Source organism: Penaeus japonicus, unplaced genomic scaffold, assembly GCF_977035675.1.
Source record: "Penaeus japonicus unplaced genomic scaffold, GWHDUDI00000001_assembly GWHDUDI00000003, whole genome shotgun sequence".
Taxonomy (NCBI): Eukaryota; Metazoa; Arthropoda; class Malacostraca; order Decapoda; family Penaeidae; genus Penaeus; species Penaeus japonicus.
The window spans coordinates 26,980,142-26,995,141 of record NW_028234405.1 but is presented as its reverse complement, the minus strand read 5'-3'; the positions used below and the strand labels follow the sequence as shown (position 1 = coordinate 26,995,141).

Genomic DNA, 15,000 nt, shown 5'->3' with positions numbered 1-15,000 from the left:
CTATGTATATGATATATGTATATATATTATAATATAATATGTATATTAAAACATAATATGTTATAATTACATATATATATATATTTATATATATATATTATATGATATCTACATATTATATATGTTATGTAATATAAATATGTATATATATGTATATGTATATATATGTATATTTTATATAATATGACCATATATAATATATGTATTATAGTTAAATATTATATATGTATTATTGTATATAATATATATGTTATATCATATAATATATACATTATATTATGTCTATACATGTATAAATATATATAGTTATATATAAATGATATATATATTGAGTGTTATATACATATATGTATATATATGTAAATACTTATAATATATAATATAATAAAAATGTTCTAATATATATACTAACAAAAATAAATATAATAAAATATTATATATAAAATTATATAATATATAAATATGATATATAAATATAACCTAAATATATAAATATTTAATAAAGTAATATTATAAAAAATATAAATATAAATATATATATAAAATATCATAATCTATTTATATGATATATTAATATATATAACGACTTATAAATCAGTAATAAATCTTAAATAATTAATATGAGAATTTAGCTTATATAAATAAATATAAAAAAAAATAAATATAAATATAAATCAATAATATCTATAAAATTTATTACATAGGTAATTTTAAAAACAATAAAAATATATAAAAAATAAAAATTTCTATAAATAAAATATAAATTTATCTGGTAACAATTATATAAAAAAAAAATAAAACAAAGATATCAAAACCAATAAAATTAAATGTAAATTATAATCGTATCTAAATATATATACATAATAAGTACATTTATATCATAAAAAAATATCTAAATATATAAATTAACTAAACTAAATAAAACTATCAGAATAATATATATATCTCTCCAAAAAAAAAATTATAAAAACATATAAGTAAATTAATAAATAACAATCAACAAATAACTACATAAAACAAATAAATAAATCAATATAAAAAAATAAAAATATATAAATATAAATATATCATATAAAAATATAAATATTGTATATATATTGTTTAAAAAATAAGTCCTAAACATAAAAAAATATCTAAAATATAATATAAATATATATATATATAATTATATATAACACACACCATAGTGTTATATAGTTATTTTATAAGAGTATAGGATGAGATGAGAGAGATACAGATACACAATTAGTTAAAAATGTATATAAAAGAAGATAGAACGTTGACATACTCAAAAAGTAGTGAAGTTTTTGTTTTTTTCAGAATAAGTATGATGAGAGATATATAATTTGTATATTAAGAGATATTTATAGATACAGCAACACCATGACGACACAGACCACCACACGATTCATGACACATACACAGACAATACACATACACTCGTACACACAACAACACACACCCATACACAGTACACACCATACAATACACAGACACACCACAACTATACACATACACTCAATACATACCATACACACACAGACTTACACATACACACACAATACCAGATACCACACAACACACTTACATACACCATACGACACACACATACATACACATCTCACACAGTACAAGACACATATACCCACAGCAATGACACTACATCACACATACATACACATACACACATACACACACATACGACACATACACCTCACATACATACACATACACCCCACAGACATGACACATACATACACATACACACACCTACATACACATACATCCACAGACATACACATGACATCCACATAACATACACTTTCTTCCACATACACACCACATACACTATATATACACATAGACACACACATACATATACACAAAATACACATACACACACATACACATACACACCACACATACACATTTACACACACATAGCATTACACACACCAATACAATACACACCACATACACATACGGCACACACATACACATACACACAACATAAACATACCAACACACATAGCACTACACAACACACATACAGCTATACACACGACATACACATACGACATACACCTACACACACACTATACACATACACACACAGACACATACACCAGACACACACATACACATACAACCAAATACACATACACAATACACACTCATAACACATACACACACGACATACACCATACACATACACATTACACACACAACACACACGACACATACACCCCCCCAAAATACACACCAACACACACATACACGATACATCATTACACAAACATGTACACCTATACACACATACACCACATACACACACATACACATACACACACACATACACATACACATACACATCACAGTACACATCACACACACATACACTCACCTACACTCACATAACATCACGACATACACACACATACTACACACCTTACACACACATACACCAACACATAGACACATACACATACCACAACGACACATATACACACATACACACACATTCCCAGTACAGCACACATACACACACCATACATACACATACACACACATCACACACACAGACACACCACACATTACACTTACAGACACACACATACACAACACACACACACATAACACATTCGACAAACATACACATACCACCCACACACAACATACACAGTCACACACATACACAACACACCACAACTACCCACATACACCCACACATACACATACAAACACACATACACACACAAACTCATACACACCACATACACACACCATACACACTAGACACACACACCCGACACATACACACTCATACACACATATCCACACACACCCACACATACACATACATACTCACAATACATTCACACACACCCACACATACACACACAACACACATATACACACCTGATACACACCACACCCACACACACACACACACACACACATACACAAACACCCCACACACCCACACATACAAACACATCCACATACACCAAAACACCCACACACTCCCACACATACACACAAATTACACACCCACACATACACCCACACACTCCCACACATACACACACATACTCACATATACTCACACACCCACACAGACACACATATACTCCCACACCACACATTCACACCATATACACACACACCCACACATACACACACAACACACATACCCAACACATACACACACATTCACAAACACCCACACACACCCACACACCCACACATACACACACACCCCCACCTCCTCACACACCCACACACCACCACACCCCACACACACCCACACACCCCGCACATACCACACACCCACACGATACCCACACAAACCCACAAAACCCCCACACAAAACCCACACACACACCACATACCCACACACAACACACACACACACACAAGACCACAAACCCACACAAGACCACAAACCCACACACACACTCGACACAGACCGCAACACACTCACAACACACACATCACACACACCACACACTCTCTCAATCACACATACACCACACCCCCCATTTGCTCAACTCCTCAACCAGCCCCTACATACGGCCCTCGTGCGCCCCGTATGTCGAAGGAGACAAGGATTACCAGTCTCCTCCTGACCTACCCGTACCGGAAGGTCGAGGCTTCGGCTGCGCTGATGGCGGACGCCGACCGGGGTGGACGCAGCATGTTACGGCGCGCACAGCTCCTTTGGCCGCCGCACCCGACCACCGGATTCCCGTTCGTTCCGTTCGTCGTTCACACTTCGGGTGAGTGTGATGGCCTCGGTTTCGGATTTCTTGATGGCACGCACACGTACACGCACACGCACACGCACACGCACACGCACACGTACAGTGCTACACGTACACGCACACGCACACGTACAGTGCTACACGTACACGCACACGCACACGTACACGTACACGTACACGTACACGTACACGTACACGTACGCGTACACGCACACGCACACACACGTACACGCACACACACGTACACGCACACACACGCAACCACGCACACACACACACAACCACGCACACACGCACACACGCACACACACACACACACACACACACACACACACACACACACACACACACACACACACACACACACACACACACACACACACACCCACACACACATACGCACACACACACACACACACACACACACACACACACACACACACACACACACACACACACACACACACACACACACACACACACACGTACACATACACATAAGCATACACACATGCACTTACACATACACTTACATGCACACGTACAGCACACGTACACGCACACGTACACGCACACGCACACGTACACGCACACGCACACGCGCACGCACACGCGCACGCGCACGCGCACGCGCACGTACACGCACACGTACACGCACACGTACACGCGCACGTACACGCACACGCACACATGTTATGCTATGCATATTTTTATGCATAGCATAGCATAGCATAGCATAACACACAGCCCCCGCTCTCTCCCGTTGACCGCTCGGTATTGCCAAAGTTAGAGTCGCGCATGTGTTAGAAATACTTATCAGTACAAACGGGCATTTATTGCAATGCAAGAGTTCACACACTGGCGTTGCCGAGGGGTAAACTAGGAGGGGGGGGGGGGCTGTGCATACATAATAGCTACTAGATAAATGCACCTAACTCCATTGAGACTTCCCCCCCATTCTCCCCCCAGCCCGAAGGATCCGGCCGCTGCTCCACCAGGCCATCCGTTCTTGGGAGAAGCGCACCTGCATCACCTTCAGGGAAATGCCCTCCGAGCTCATGGCCGATCGCCACGACCTCCGAGGACCACAGGGGCGCCACTTGGAGTCGTACCTCGAGTTCGTTCGGGATTCTGGCTGCTGGAGTTACGTCGGGAGGCAGTACCGGCGGCGGGGAAGCCAGAAGCTCTCCATCGGGCGGGGGTGCACGAGGGTAGGTCAGGGTGGGTGTGGGTGGGTGTGAAGTGGGTGTGGGTGGGTGGGTGGTTGAGTGGGTGGGTTTGAGGAGGATGTGGGTGGGTGGGTCTGAGGTGGGTGTGGGTGGGTGGGTGGGTTTGAGGTGGGTGTGGGTGGGTGGGTGGGTTTGAGGTGGGTGTGGGTTGGTGGGTGGGTGGGTGTGCATGTATATGTATGTATACCTATATGTACTGTATGTAAGTATACCTATATGCATGTATACCTATATGCATGTATACCTATATGCATGTATACCTATATGTATGTATATATATAAGTATATATACATATATATATATATATATATATATATATATATATATATATATATATATATATATATATCTACTTATATATTCATACACATATATATCTACCTATATATACCTACCTACCTCCTTCTCTTCTACCTCCTCCTCCTCCTCCTCTCCTCCTCTTCTACCTCCTCCTCCTCCTCCTCTCCTCCTCTTCTACCTCCTCCTCCTCCTCCTCTCCTCCTCTTCTACCTCCTCCTCCTCCTCCTCTTCTACCTCCTCCTCCTCCTCCTCCTCCTCATCCTCTTCCTCCTCTCCATCCTCCTCCGCCTCCTCCTTCTCTTCCTCCTCTCCTTCCTCCTCCTTTCCCTTCTCTTCTACCTCCCTCCTCCTCCTTCCTCCACCTCCTCCCTCCTGTCCCCTCCTCCTCCTCCTCCTTTCCCCCCTCCTCCTCTTCTACCTCCTCCTCCTCCCCCCCCTCCTCCTCCTCTTCTAAACCCCCTCCTCTCCTCCTCCTCCTCCTCCTCCTCCTTTTCCCCATCTTCATCCTCCTCCTCCTCTTCCTCCTTCTTCTCCTCCTCCTGCTCCTTCTTCCTCCCCTTTCTACCTCCTCCTACCTCCTCCCTCCTTCCCCTCCTCCCCGCCTCCTTTCCCCCTCTCCCCCCTCCTCCTCCTCTTCTACCTCCTCCTCCTCCTCCTCCTCCTCCTCCTCCTCCTCCTCCTCCTCCTCCTCCTCTTCTACCTCCTCCTCCTCCTCCTTTTCTACCTCCTCCTCCTCCTCCTCTTCTACCTCCTCCTCCTCCTCTTTTACCTCTTCCTCCTCCTCCTCCTCTTTTACCTCTTCCTCCTCCTCCTCCTCTTTTACTTCTTCTACCTCCACCTCCTCCTCCATCACTTTTTCTACCTCTTCTACCTCCTCCTCCTCCTCCTCTTTTACCTCTTCTACCTCTTCTACCTCCTCCTCTTTTACCTCTTCTACCTCCTCCTCCTCCTCCTCCTCCTCCTCCTCCTCCTCCTCCTCCTCTTTTACCTCTTCTACCTCTTCTACCTCCTCCTCCTCTTTTACCTCTTCTACCTCTTCTACCTCTTCTACCTCCTCCTCCTCCTCCTCTTCTACCTCTTCTACCTCTTCTACCTCCTCCTCCTCCTCCTCTTCTACCTCTTCTACCTCTACCTCCTCCTCTTCTACTTTTTCTACCTCTTCTACCTCCTCCTCCTTCTCCTCCTCCTCCTCCTCCTCCTCCTCCTCCTCTTCTATCTCTTCTACTTCCTCTATCTCTTCTACCTCCTCCTCCTCCTCCTCCATCACTTTTTCTTCCTCTTCTACCTCCTCCATCTCCTCCTCCTCCTCCTCCTCCATCACTTTTTCTTCCTCTTCTACCTCCTCCATCTCCTCCTCCTCCTCCTCCTCCATCACTTTTTCTACCTCTTCTACCTCCTCCTCCTCCTCCTCCTCCTCCTCCATCACTTTTTCTACCTCTTCTACCTCCTCCTCCTCCTCCATCACATTTTCTACCTCTTCTACCTCCTCCTCCTCCTCCTCCTCCTCCATCACTTTTTCTACCTCTTCTACCTCCTCCTCCTCCTCCTCCATCACTTTTTCTTCCTCTTCTACCTCCTCTTCTACCTCCTTCTCCATCACTTTTTCTTCCTCTTCTACCTCCTCTTCTACCTCCTTCTCCTCCTTCCACCTCCTCTTCTACCTGCTCCTCCTCTTCTTCTCCCTCCTCCTCCTCCTCCTCCTCCTCCTCTTTTACTTCTTCTACCACCTCCTCCTCCTCCTCCTCTTCTAACTCTTGTACCTCCTCCTCTTCTATCTCTTCTACTTCCTCTATCTCTTCTACCTCCTCCTCCTCCTCTTCTACTTCCTACCTCCTCCTCCACAACCACGACCAATGCCACGACTTAGCCCCCACACCGCCATTCACTCAACCACGTCATAAACACACAGCTTAGTCACTCTCATTTCCTCCCTCCCTTCGTAGCTTGGCACGGTATTACATGAAATCGGTCATGCACTCGGCCTCCTGCATGAACAATCCCGAAAGGACAGAGACGAGCATGTGAAGATCTTGTTGGACAACGTCATGCATGGGAAGCACATGAACTTTTACAAGTGGAAAGACAGTCGCTTCGATCAAGTGCCGTACGATTACTCTTCCGTCATGCACTATGGGAGTTATGTGAGTATTTTTTGCCTTTTCAGCTTTCGTTTCTTTGCTACTTCTTGTTCTTGCTGTTGCTATCTATTTCGCCCTTTCAAAACTTAAGATAAATAATGATGATATATACTGATATTTTGAGCAATATGAGTAATATATATAGATTATCAATTATGAGAGTTATAGCGATAGGAGTGAAAAAATAACGAAATATGTTATATAAATTCCATTTCTTGTTAATTATCACCACCAACATTATCAAATGCCGCCGCTTCCTCTTCCTCCCCCTCCTCCTAATCTACCTCCTCCTCTTCCTAATCTACCTACTCCTCTTCCACCTACTCCTCTTCTACCTCTTCCTCTTCTACTTCCTCCTCTTCTACCTCCTCCTCTTCCACCTCCTCCTCTACCTCCTCCTCTTGTACTTCCTCCTCTTCTACCTCTACCTCCACCTCTTGTACTTCCTCCTCTTCTACCTCCTCCTCCTCCTCTTCCACCTCCTCCTCCTCCTCTTCCACCTCCTCCTCTACCTCCTCCTCTTGTACTTCCTCCTCTTCTACCTCTACCTCCACCTCTTGTACTTCCTCCTCTTCTACCTCCTCCTCCTCCTCTTCTACCTCCTCCTCCTCCTCTTCTACCTCCTCCTCCTCCTCTTCTACCTCCTCCTCCTCCTCTTCTACCTCCTCCTCCTCCTCTTCTACCTCCTCCTCCTCTTCTACCTCCTCCTCCTCCTCTTCTACCTCCTCCTCCTCCTCCTCCTCCTCCTCTTCCTCCTCCTCCTCCTCCTCCCCCTCCTCCCCTCCTCCTCTTTAACCACCCCTCCTCCCCCTTTCTCCCCCTTCTCTACCTCCCCTTACTTCCTCCCTCTTCTACCTCCTCCTCCCCCTCTTTTACCTCCCCCTCCTTTCCCTTTTACCTCCCCCCTCTTTTAAACCCCCTCCTCCTCTCTAAACCCCCTCCTCCCCTCCTTCCCCTCCCCTTTCAATTCAACCTCCTCCTCTAACCTCCCTCCTCTTGTACATCCTTTCCCCTTTTCCTCCTCCTCCCCCCTTTTTCCCCCTCCTCCTCTCCCTTTCCACCTCCTCCTCTACATCCCCTCTTGTATTCCTCCTCTTTTTTCCTCTACTCCTCCCTTGTACTTCCTCCTCCTTCTCCTCCTCCCCCTCCCCCCTTCCCTCCCCTCTTCCACTCCCCTTCTCCTTTCCCCTTCCACCTCCTCCTCTCTACCCTCCCTTCCCCCCCCCCCCCTCTCTAAAACCTCCCCCTTCCACCTCCTCCTCTTCTACCTCCTCCTCTTCTACCTCTTCTTCCACCTCCTCCTCTTCTACCTCCTCTTCCACCTCCTCCTCTTCTACCTCCTCTTCCACCTCCTCCTCTTCTACCTCCTCTTCCACCTCCTCCTCTTCTACCTCCTCTTCCCCCTCCTCCTTTCTCCTCTTCCACCTCCCCCTTTAAACCCCCCCCTTCCACCTCCTCCTCCTCTTCCACCTCCTCCTCTTCTACCTCCTCTTCCACCTCCTCCTCTTCTACCTCCTCTTCCACCTCCTCCTCTTCTACCTCCTCTTCCACCTCCTCCTCTTCTACCTCCTCTTCCACCTCCTCCTCTCACCACATCTTCCATCCCTCCTCCCTTCTACCAACTCCTCTTCCCACCACCCTCTCTTCTACCACCTCTTCAACCTCCCTCCTCTACTACCTCCCTCTTCCGCCTCCTCCTCTTCTACCTCCTCTCCCCCCTCCTCCTCTTCTCCCTCCTCTTCCCCCTCCTCCTCTTCTACCTCCTCTTCCACCTCCTCCTCTTCTACCTCCTCCTCCCCTTTACCTCCTCCTCTTCTACCTCCTCCTCCCCTTTACCTCCTCCTCTTCTACCTCCTCCACTTCTACCTCCTCCTCCTCCTCCTCCACTTCTACCTCCTCCTCCTCCTCCTCCTCCACTTCTACTCCTCCTCCTCCTCCTCCCCCCCTTCCTCCACCACCTCCTCATCCACTTCCACCACCTCCTCCTACACTTCTACCTTCACCACCTCCTCCTCACCTCCTCCCTTTCTGACCTCCTCCTCCTCCACTTCTAACCTCCACCTCCTCCCCTTCCTACCTCCTCCTCCTCCATTCAAACATCCTCCTCCTCCACTTCTACCTCCTCCTCCTCCACTTCTACTCCTCATCCTCCACTTCAACCTCCTCCTTCTCCACTTCAACCTCCTCCTCCACCACATCACCTCCTCCTCCTTCCACTTCACCTCCTCCTCCTCCACTTCTACCGGTCCTCCTCCTCTCACTTCTAACATCCTCCTCCTCCACTTCTACCTCCTCCTCCTCCACTTCTACCTCCTCCTCCTCCACTTCTACCTCCTCCTCCTCCACTTCTACCTCCTCCTCCTCCACTTCTACCTCCTCCTCCTCCACTTCTACCTCCTCCTCCTCCACTTCTACCTCCTCCTCCTCCACTTCTACCTCCTCCTCCTCCACTTCTACCTCCTCCTCCCCCACTTCTATCAATAATTCTTACTAATCCAACAAAAAAATTCTAATTCTAACTATATATCAAGTTCAACTATACTAGCAATAACTCTAAACACAAACAACTCAATGATCTACAACACAAACTATCAATAACATACAACTGATACTACAATCATCAAACTATTCAGACAACAAATCTTAAATCTAAACAACTTCTAAAATACATTTTCAATCCTAATATACTATCTTCATGTCTACGACTCTTCTACTAACCCTAATCAACTTCTCAATTACCTATCTAACAGGTCTAGTTCTACAAAAAAAAACTTTCACTATCTATTCTATTCTAATATACTAACTACTATCAATCTACTACTTCAAAAATCTATAAATCAACTACAATAATCTAACAAACTATAATCTACAACTAATAAAAAACAAAACAAGTGTCTAACTACAATTCAAATTCAAAATCAACAAAAATCTAATCTAACTTTTCTAAGTTTCAAATCCATTCAACAACTAACTAATCTTTCAAAATCTACACATCACTATTACAACTCTCTATCATCTTTCTCACACAAAAAATCTCATCTTTCTAAATCTTTTCTCTTTCTATCTAGTTCTCTAAAATGTATTCATAACAAGTTCTATCTACTTCTACAATTCTATCTACTAACATAAACTTCTACTAACCTCTAAATGTTCAATCTAAACTAGTAATCAATCGACTCTACCAAATCTTTCTAAACAATCATTATCAAGTCAATACCTAACTACTAACTGTTCTCAAATTAGTTTAGAGGGTTCTATACCTGTAATCTAAACATCAACTAACCTAACAAACACTAAAAAACTATCTACTTCTAGTCAATTCTAACAAAACAATTCTTCAACTCTACTTCAACATCAAACTATTCTAAATTCATAACAATACTAATCTACTAACTCTACTAAAGTTCTATACTCTAATCAAAAAAACTATTACATTCTACAATCTGAGTATCAATACTAATCATACATTCTAAAATCTACATCTTCTATACAAACACCTACGTTCTATCAAGTTCTATCTACCAAACTTTCTATCTACTAAAGCTAAAACTAACTCTATCTAGTCAACTAGTCTACTAACTACTTCTATTCAAAATCTCTACCATTCTTATTCTAATTCTACTACAAACTACTTTACTTTATAAGTCTTTCTATACTATCAACGTACTTCTTCTATATAAACTAAAAATCTAACAAGTTCTAAAACTAAACTATCTAATTCTACTTTTCAACTAATCTAGGATTCTTGCAATTTCTATCAATTACTAAATTATCTAATCTTCAAATTCTCGCCACTCTATAAATAATTCCTATATAATAGTAAATACAAACTATTCTAACAAAACCATCGAACTCTATCAACTACATCCAGTTCTCTATGTACTAATAGATACTAAGTCTCTACTATCTTAATTTCAATCAATACCTCTAATAAATATACTAATCATCTATCTATTGTCTACACTCTAATATTACTATACTAAAAAAAATCCCAACAAACAAACAAGTCTAGATCTAACTACTAGATACTACTCCACTCAAATCAACAACAGTCTATACTCAGTATCATAATCTAACTATAGTCTAAGTTCTAAAAATCCATACTTTCCTAATACCATCTTCAATAACTATAATCTACTAGCCACTCTAAAAAAACAATATAGTAACAACTCTATTCTACGCTCCCCTTTACCTCCTCCTCTTCTACCTCCTCCTCCCCTTTACCTCCTCCTCTTCTACCTCCTCCCTCCTCCTCCTCCTCCACTTCTACCTCCTCCTCCTCCTCCTCCTCCACTTCTACCTCCTCCTCCTCCTCCTCCTCCACTTCTACCTCCTCCCCTTCTGCCTCCTCCTCCTCCACTTCTACCTCCTCCCCTTCTGCCTCCTCCTCCTCCACTTCTACCTCCTCCCCTTCTGCCTCCTCCTCCTCCACTTCTACCTCCTCCTCCTCCTCCACTTCTACCTCCTCCTCTTCTGCCTCCTCCTCCTCCACTTCTACCTCCTCCTCTTCTGCCTCCTCCTCCTCCACTTCTACCTCCTCCTCTTCTGCCTCCTCCTCCTCCACTTCTACCTCCTCCCCTTCTGCCTCCTCCTCCTCCACTTCTACCTCCTCCCCTTCTGCCTCCTCCTCCTCCACTTCTACCTCCTCCTCCTCCACTTCTACCTCCTCCTCCTCCACTTCTACCTCCTCCTCCTCCACTTCTACCTCCTCCTCCTCCACTTCTACCTCCTCCTCCTCCTCCATTTCCACCTCCTCCCCTTCTGCCTCCTCCTCCCCCAGTTCTTCAGCCGCGCCGGCCGGCCCACCCTCCTCCCGACGAACCCCTTCCACCAGCACCTCCTGGGCCAGAGGGAAGGCTTCTCCTACCGAGACGTCGCGGCGGCCAACTCCATCTACGGCTGCGTCAGTGAGTGGGGGTTTGTTCTCGTGCTGTTTCGAGGCGCCCTTTGGTTCTTGTGGGGTTGGGGTTTGTGGGGTCGGTTTGTCCTTTTGTGTATATCTGTAAGTCTATTGTATGTATACATGTATATGTATGCATGTATGCCTGGAGTACGTCTTAATATCTTTGCGTTGGTATGTCTCTCTTTCTGTCTTTCTCTTTCTCCCTCCCTCCCTCCCTCCCTCCCCCCTCCTTCCCTCCCTCCCTCCCTCCCTCCCAACTCAAAGACTGGGAGAATGGGAGCCTAAATTGATTGGGAAATGCTTGTAGCTAGAGCATAACTATTCATGTACTGCAGAAAGGTATTGAAAAGCTAAGAATATAGAGATCTTTTAGCACAATGGTGATCCCTATGCATTTAGAAGCGTTTAACAAATGCATAAGTATCTTCCAACAAAGAAAAATCTTTATATGGACGTTCTGACGCTCCTTTCTTAATGCTGTGGAACAAATGAGCAGATGGATACAGATTGCATTTTTCGAAATATTGATACATAGCGAATCAAGAGTTTAAATTGGCCACTCCGACACAAACCGCTCCACGCTTAAAGTAGACTTTGCAGAATCCCCTTTCTAGACTGGCTCGGTACATATAACTATGGACAGGGGGAGGGGGATACAGGCTGCAAGGATTAGGTGCTGATTAGCATGTTCAAGTGATTCCCTTAAACTTGATTCGCGATATTCAGCCATTGTAATTTGGTTAGCTCATCCTCGTTGTCTTTTCATTTCATTCGGCTTTTGACTTCAAACCGATTTTGTGTGCTTTAGTATGTACAGTACATTTTGTGTGTGTGTGTGTGTTTTCACACACATACATACACACAAATAGAGAGAGAGAGTGTATGTGCGTGTGTATGAGTGTGTGTCTGTGTGTGAGTGAGTGAGTGAGTGAGTGAGTGAATGAGTGAGTGAATGTTCCTCCCTTCCTTTGATCCATCCTCCTTCCTCTTTCCCTCCCTTCTTTTCTTTTCCCTTTCTTCCTGCCACCATTCCGCCCCTTCTTCCCTCCTACCCTCCATTTCCTCTATTCCTCCTTCCCTCCTACCCTCCATTTCCTCTATTCCTCCTTCCATCCCGCTTCTCTTTTCATTTCCACCCCTTCTCTCCTTCCTATCCTTCCCTGCCTAAACAACTCATTGCCACGATTTTTAAAGTTTAGTATAGTTTGTTACTAGTATGTTGCAAGCTTCATCTTCAGATTTACTGTACTTCCACGTGACATGTTATTTGCTCACAACTCAATACGGTGTGGCGGATCACTGATGCAGACGTTCATTGAAGGTATCCTGTTAATAAACTTGCCTCCAGCCGAGTCGAGCCGAGGAAGGGGCCATCACGACCCAGACCTTGAATGATTTTGATTTTGAAAAGTTCATTCATACTTTATACAGTGTATACACATGAAGTGGCATAGGGACTATGCCTAAATGGTTTGTACAGTGCGTGTTAGATTCTGAAACATATAGTGTTGGTGAAACAGATTTTGCTGAGACCCTGTCGATTGATATGCTACGGCAAGGCTATACATAAGACATAATAGTACATGTATATCACTCTAGAAAGGCCTTCCAGTTATCTATTTCAGTCTCTATACTCGCTTTTGTCCTCCCCGCCTTCTTTTTCTGTCTCATAACTTTCATCTGCCTGGGAAATGAGTTTAAAGTTGCCAGATCATGGCCACTATGTAGTCAACGCTAATCTACTCTCCCCTCTGGAACACTTTTAGCAAAAGGCATGAAAAACTTTCACTTCCAGGTTGATGTACAACAATAAGAACGCTGGCAGGGACAGTTTCTTGTGATAAGCGACACAGGACACAGACAGCAACAACGTACAAGTCCAGAACCTGGCTTCTGGTTCTGGAGGCAGACGTCCCCCAGGATGTTCTTGGTCGATGAGGAGGTTCCTCTTAGAAGGGAACGCAACATAATGTTTATGTAATATATACTTTGAAAGTTGGGAGCAAACAGCGTGTTCCCACTAGGCTCCAGTGAGACCAAACTTCAAACTCTGCTTTAGCAGCTAGCACCAGCGTCCCCTCCCCTTTGCAGTAGGAAAGGGGAGGGGTTGCCATCCTGCAACCGTGAAAGTTGCAGGCCAGAAAACTTGTAAGTTAGAAGAGAAAAAAAACGGATTATTTTTGCTAAGTGTTAGGAACTTCCATACCGTGATTTTTTTTCTTGTAATCTTTAGTAGGCTGTTTCTGTTGTGAAATTCTCGTGTTTTCATTTTCCTTTCTATAACATTCCAGTACTACTAATTAACAATCAGTTTTTCGCGCTTGAGTGTTGCTAGCATTTATCTATCCATTGATTTGTTCTTGTTTATTGTTATGTACAGGTTTTTAAAAGTGTTATTATGTGTATTTTCTATTCTAACTTTTCGGCCGTACATTCATTAAACTTAAGCTTATTCTATAGATTTCAAAATCCTGCTAATCTAGCTTTCCCGTTGGCAGTTGCAAAGGTGTGACCAACGACAAATAAGCCAAGCCAAGCTCATTCTTGCAAAGTGCACCCCATCGTTTAGTCTTCCCCTTCAGTGACCGAGAAGTGTGGCCGCACAGCCAACCTTGGAAGACGCCACTTCGTGTCTCCCTCCCCTGCATGGCCACTTTGTAGTGCC

At 43.8% G+C, this 15,000-nt stretch overlaps 1 protein-coding gene across 1 annotated transcript in view; it reads left to right on the top strand.

Moving 5' to 3' along the window:
- Positions 1 to 15,000, top strand: part of LOC122243963 (blastula protease 10) — a 48,551-nt gene that overhangs the window by 9,140 nt on the left and 24,411 nt on the right. Inside the window, exons 2-5 of the mRNA XM_086534507.1 lie at positions 3,564 to 3,779; positions 4,734 to 4,975; positions 7,238 to 7,435; positions 12,213 to 12,339. Of these exons, the coding sequence (XP_086390633.1) occupies positions 3,564 to 3,779; positions 4,734 to 4,975; positions 7,238 to 7,435; positions 12,213 to 12,339 (783 nt within the window). The remainder of the gene's footprint in view (positions 1 to 3,563; positions 3,780 to 4,733; positions 4,976 to 7,237; positions 7,436 to 12,212; positions 12,340 to 15,000) is intronic.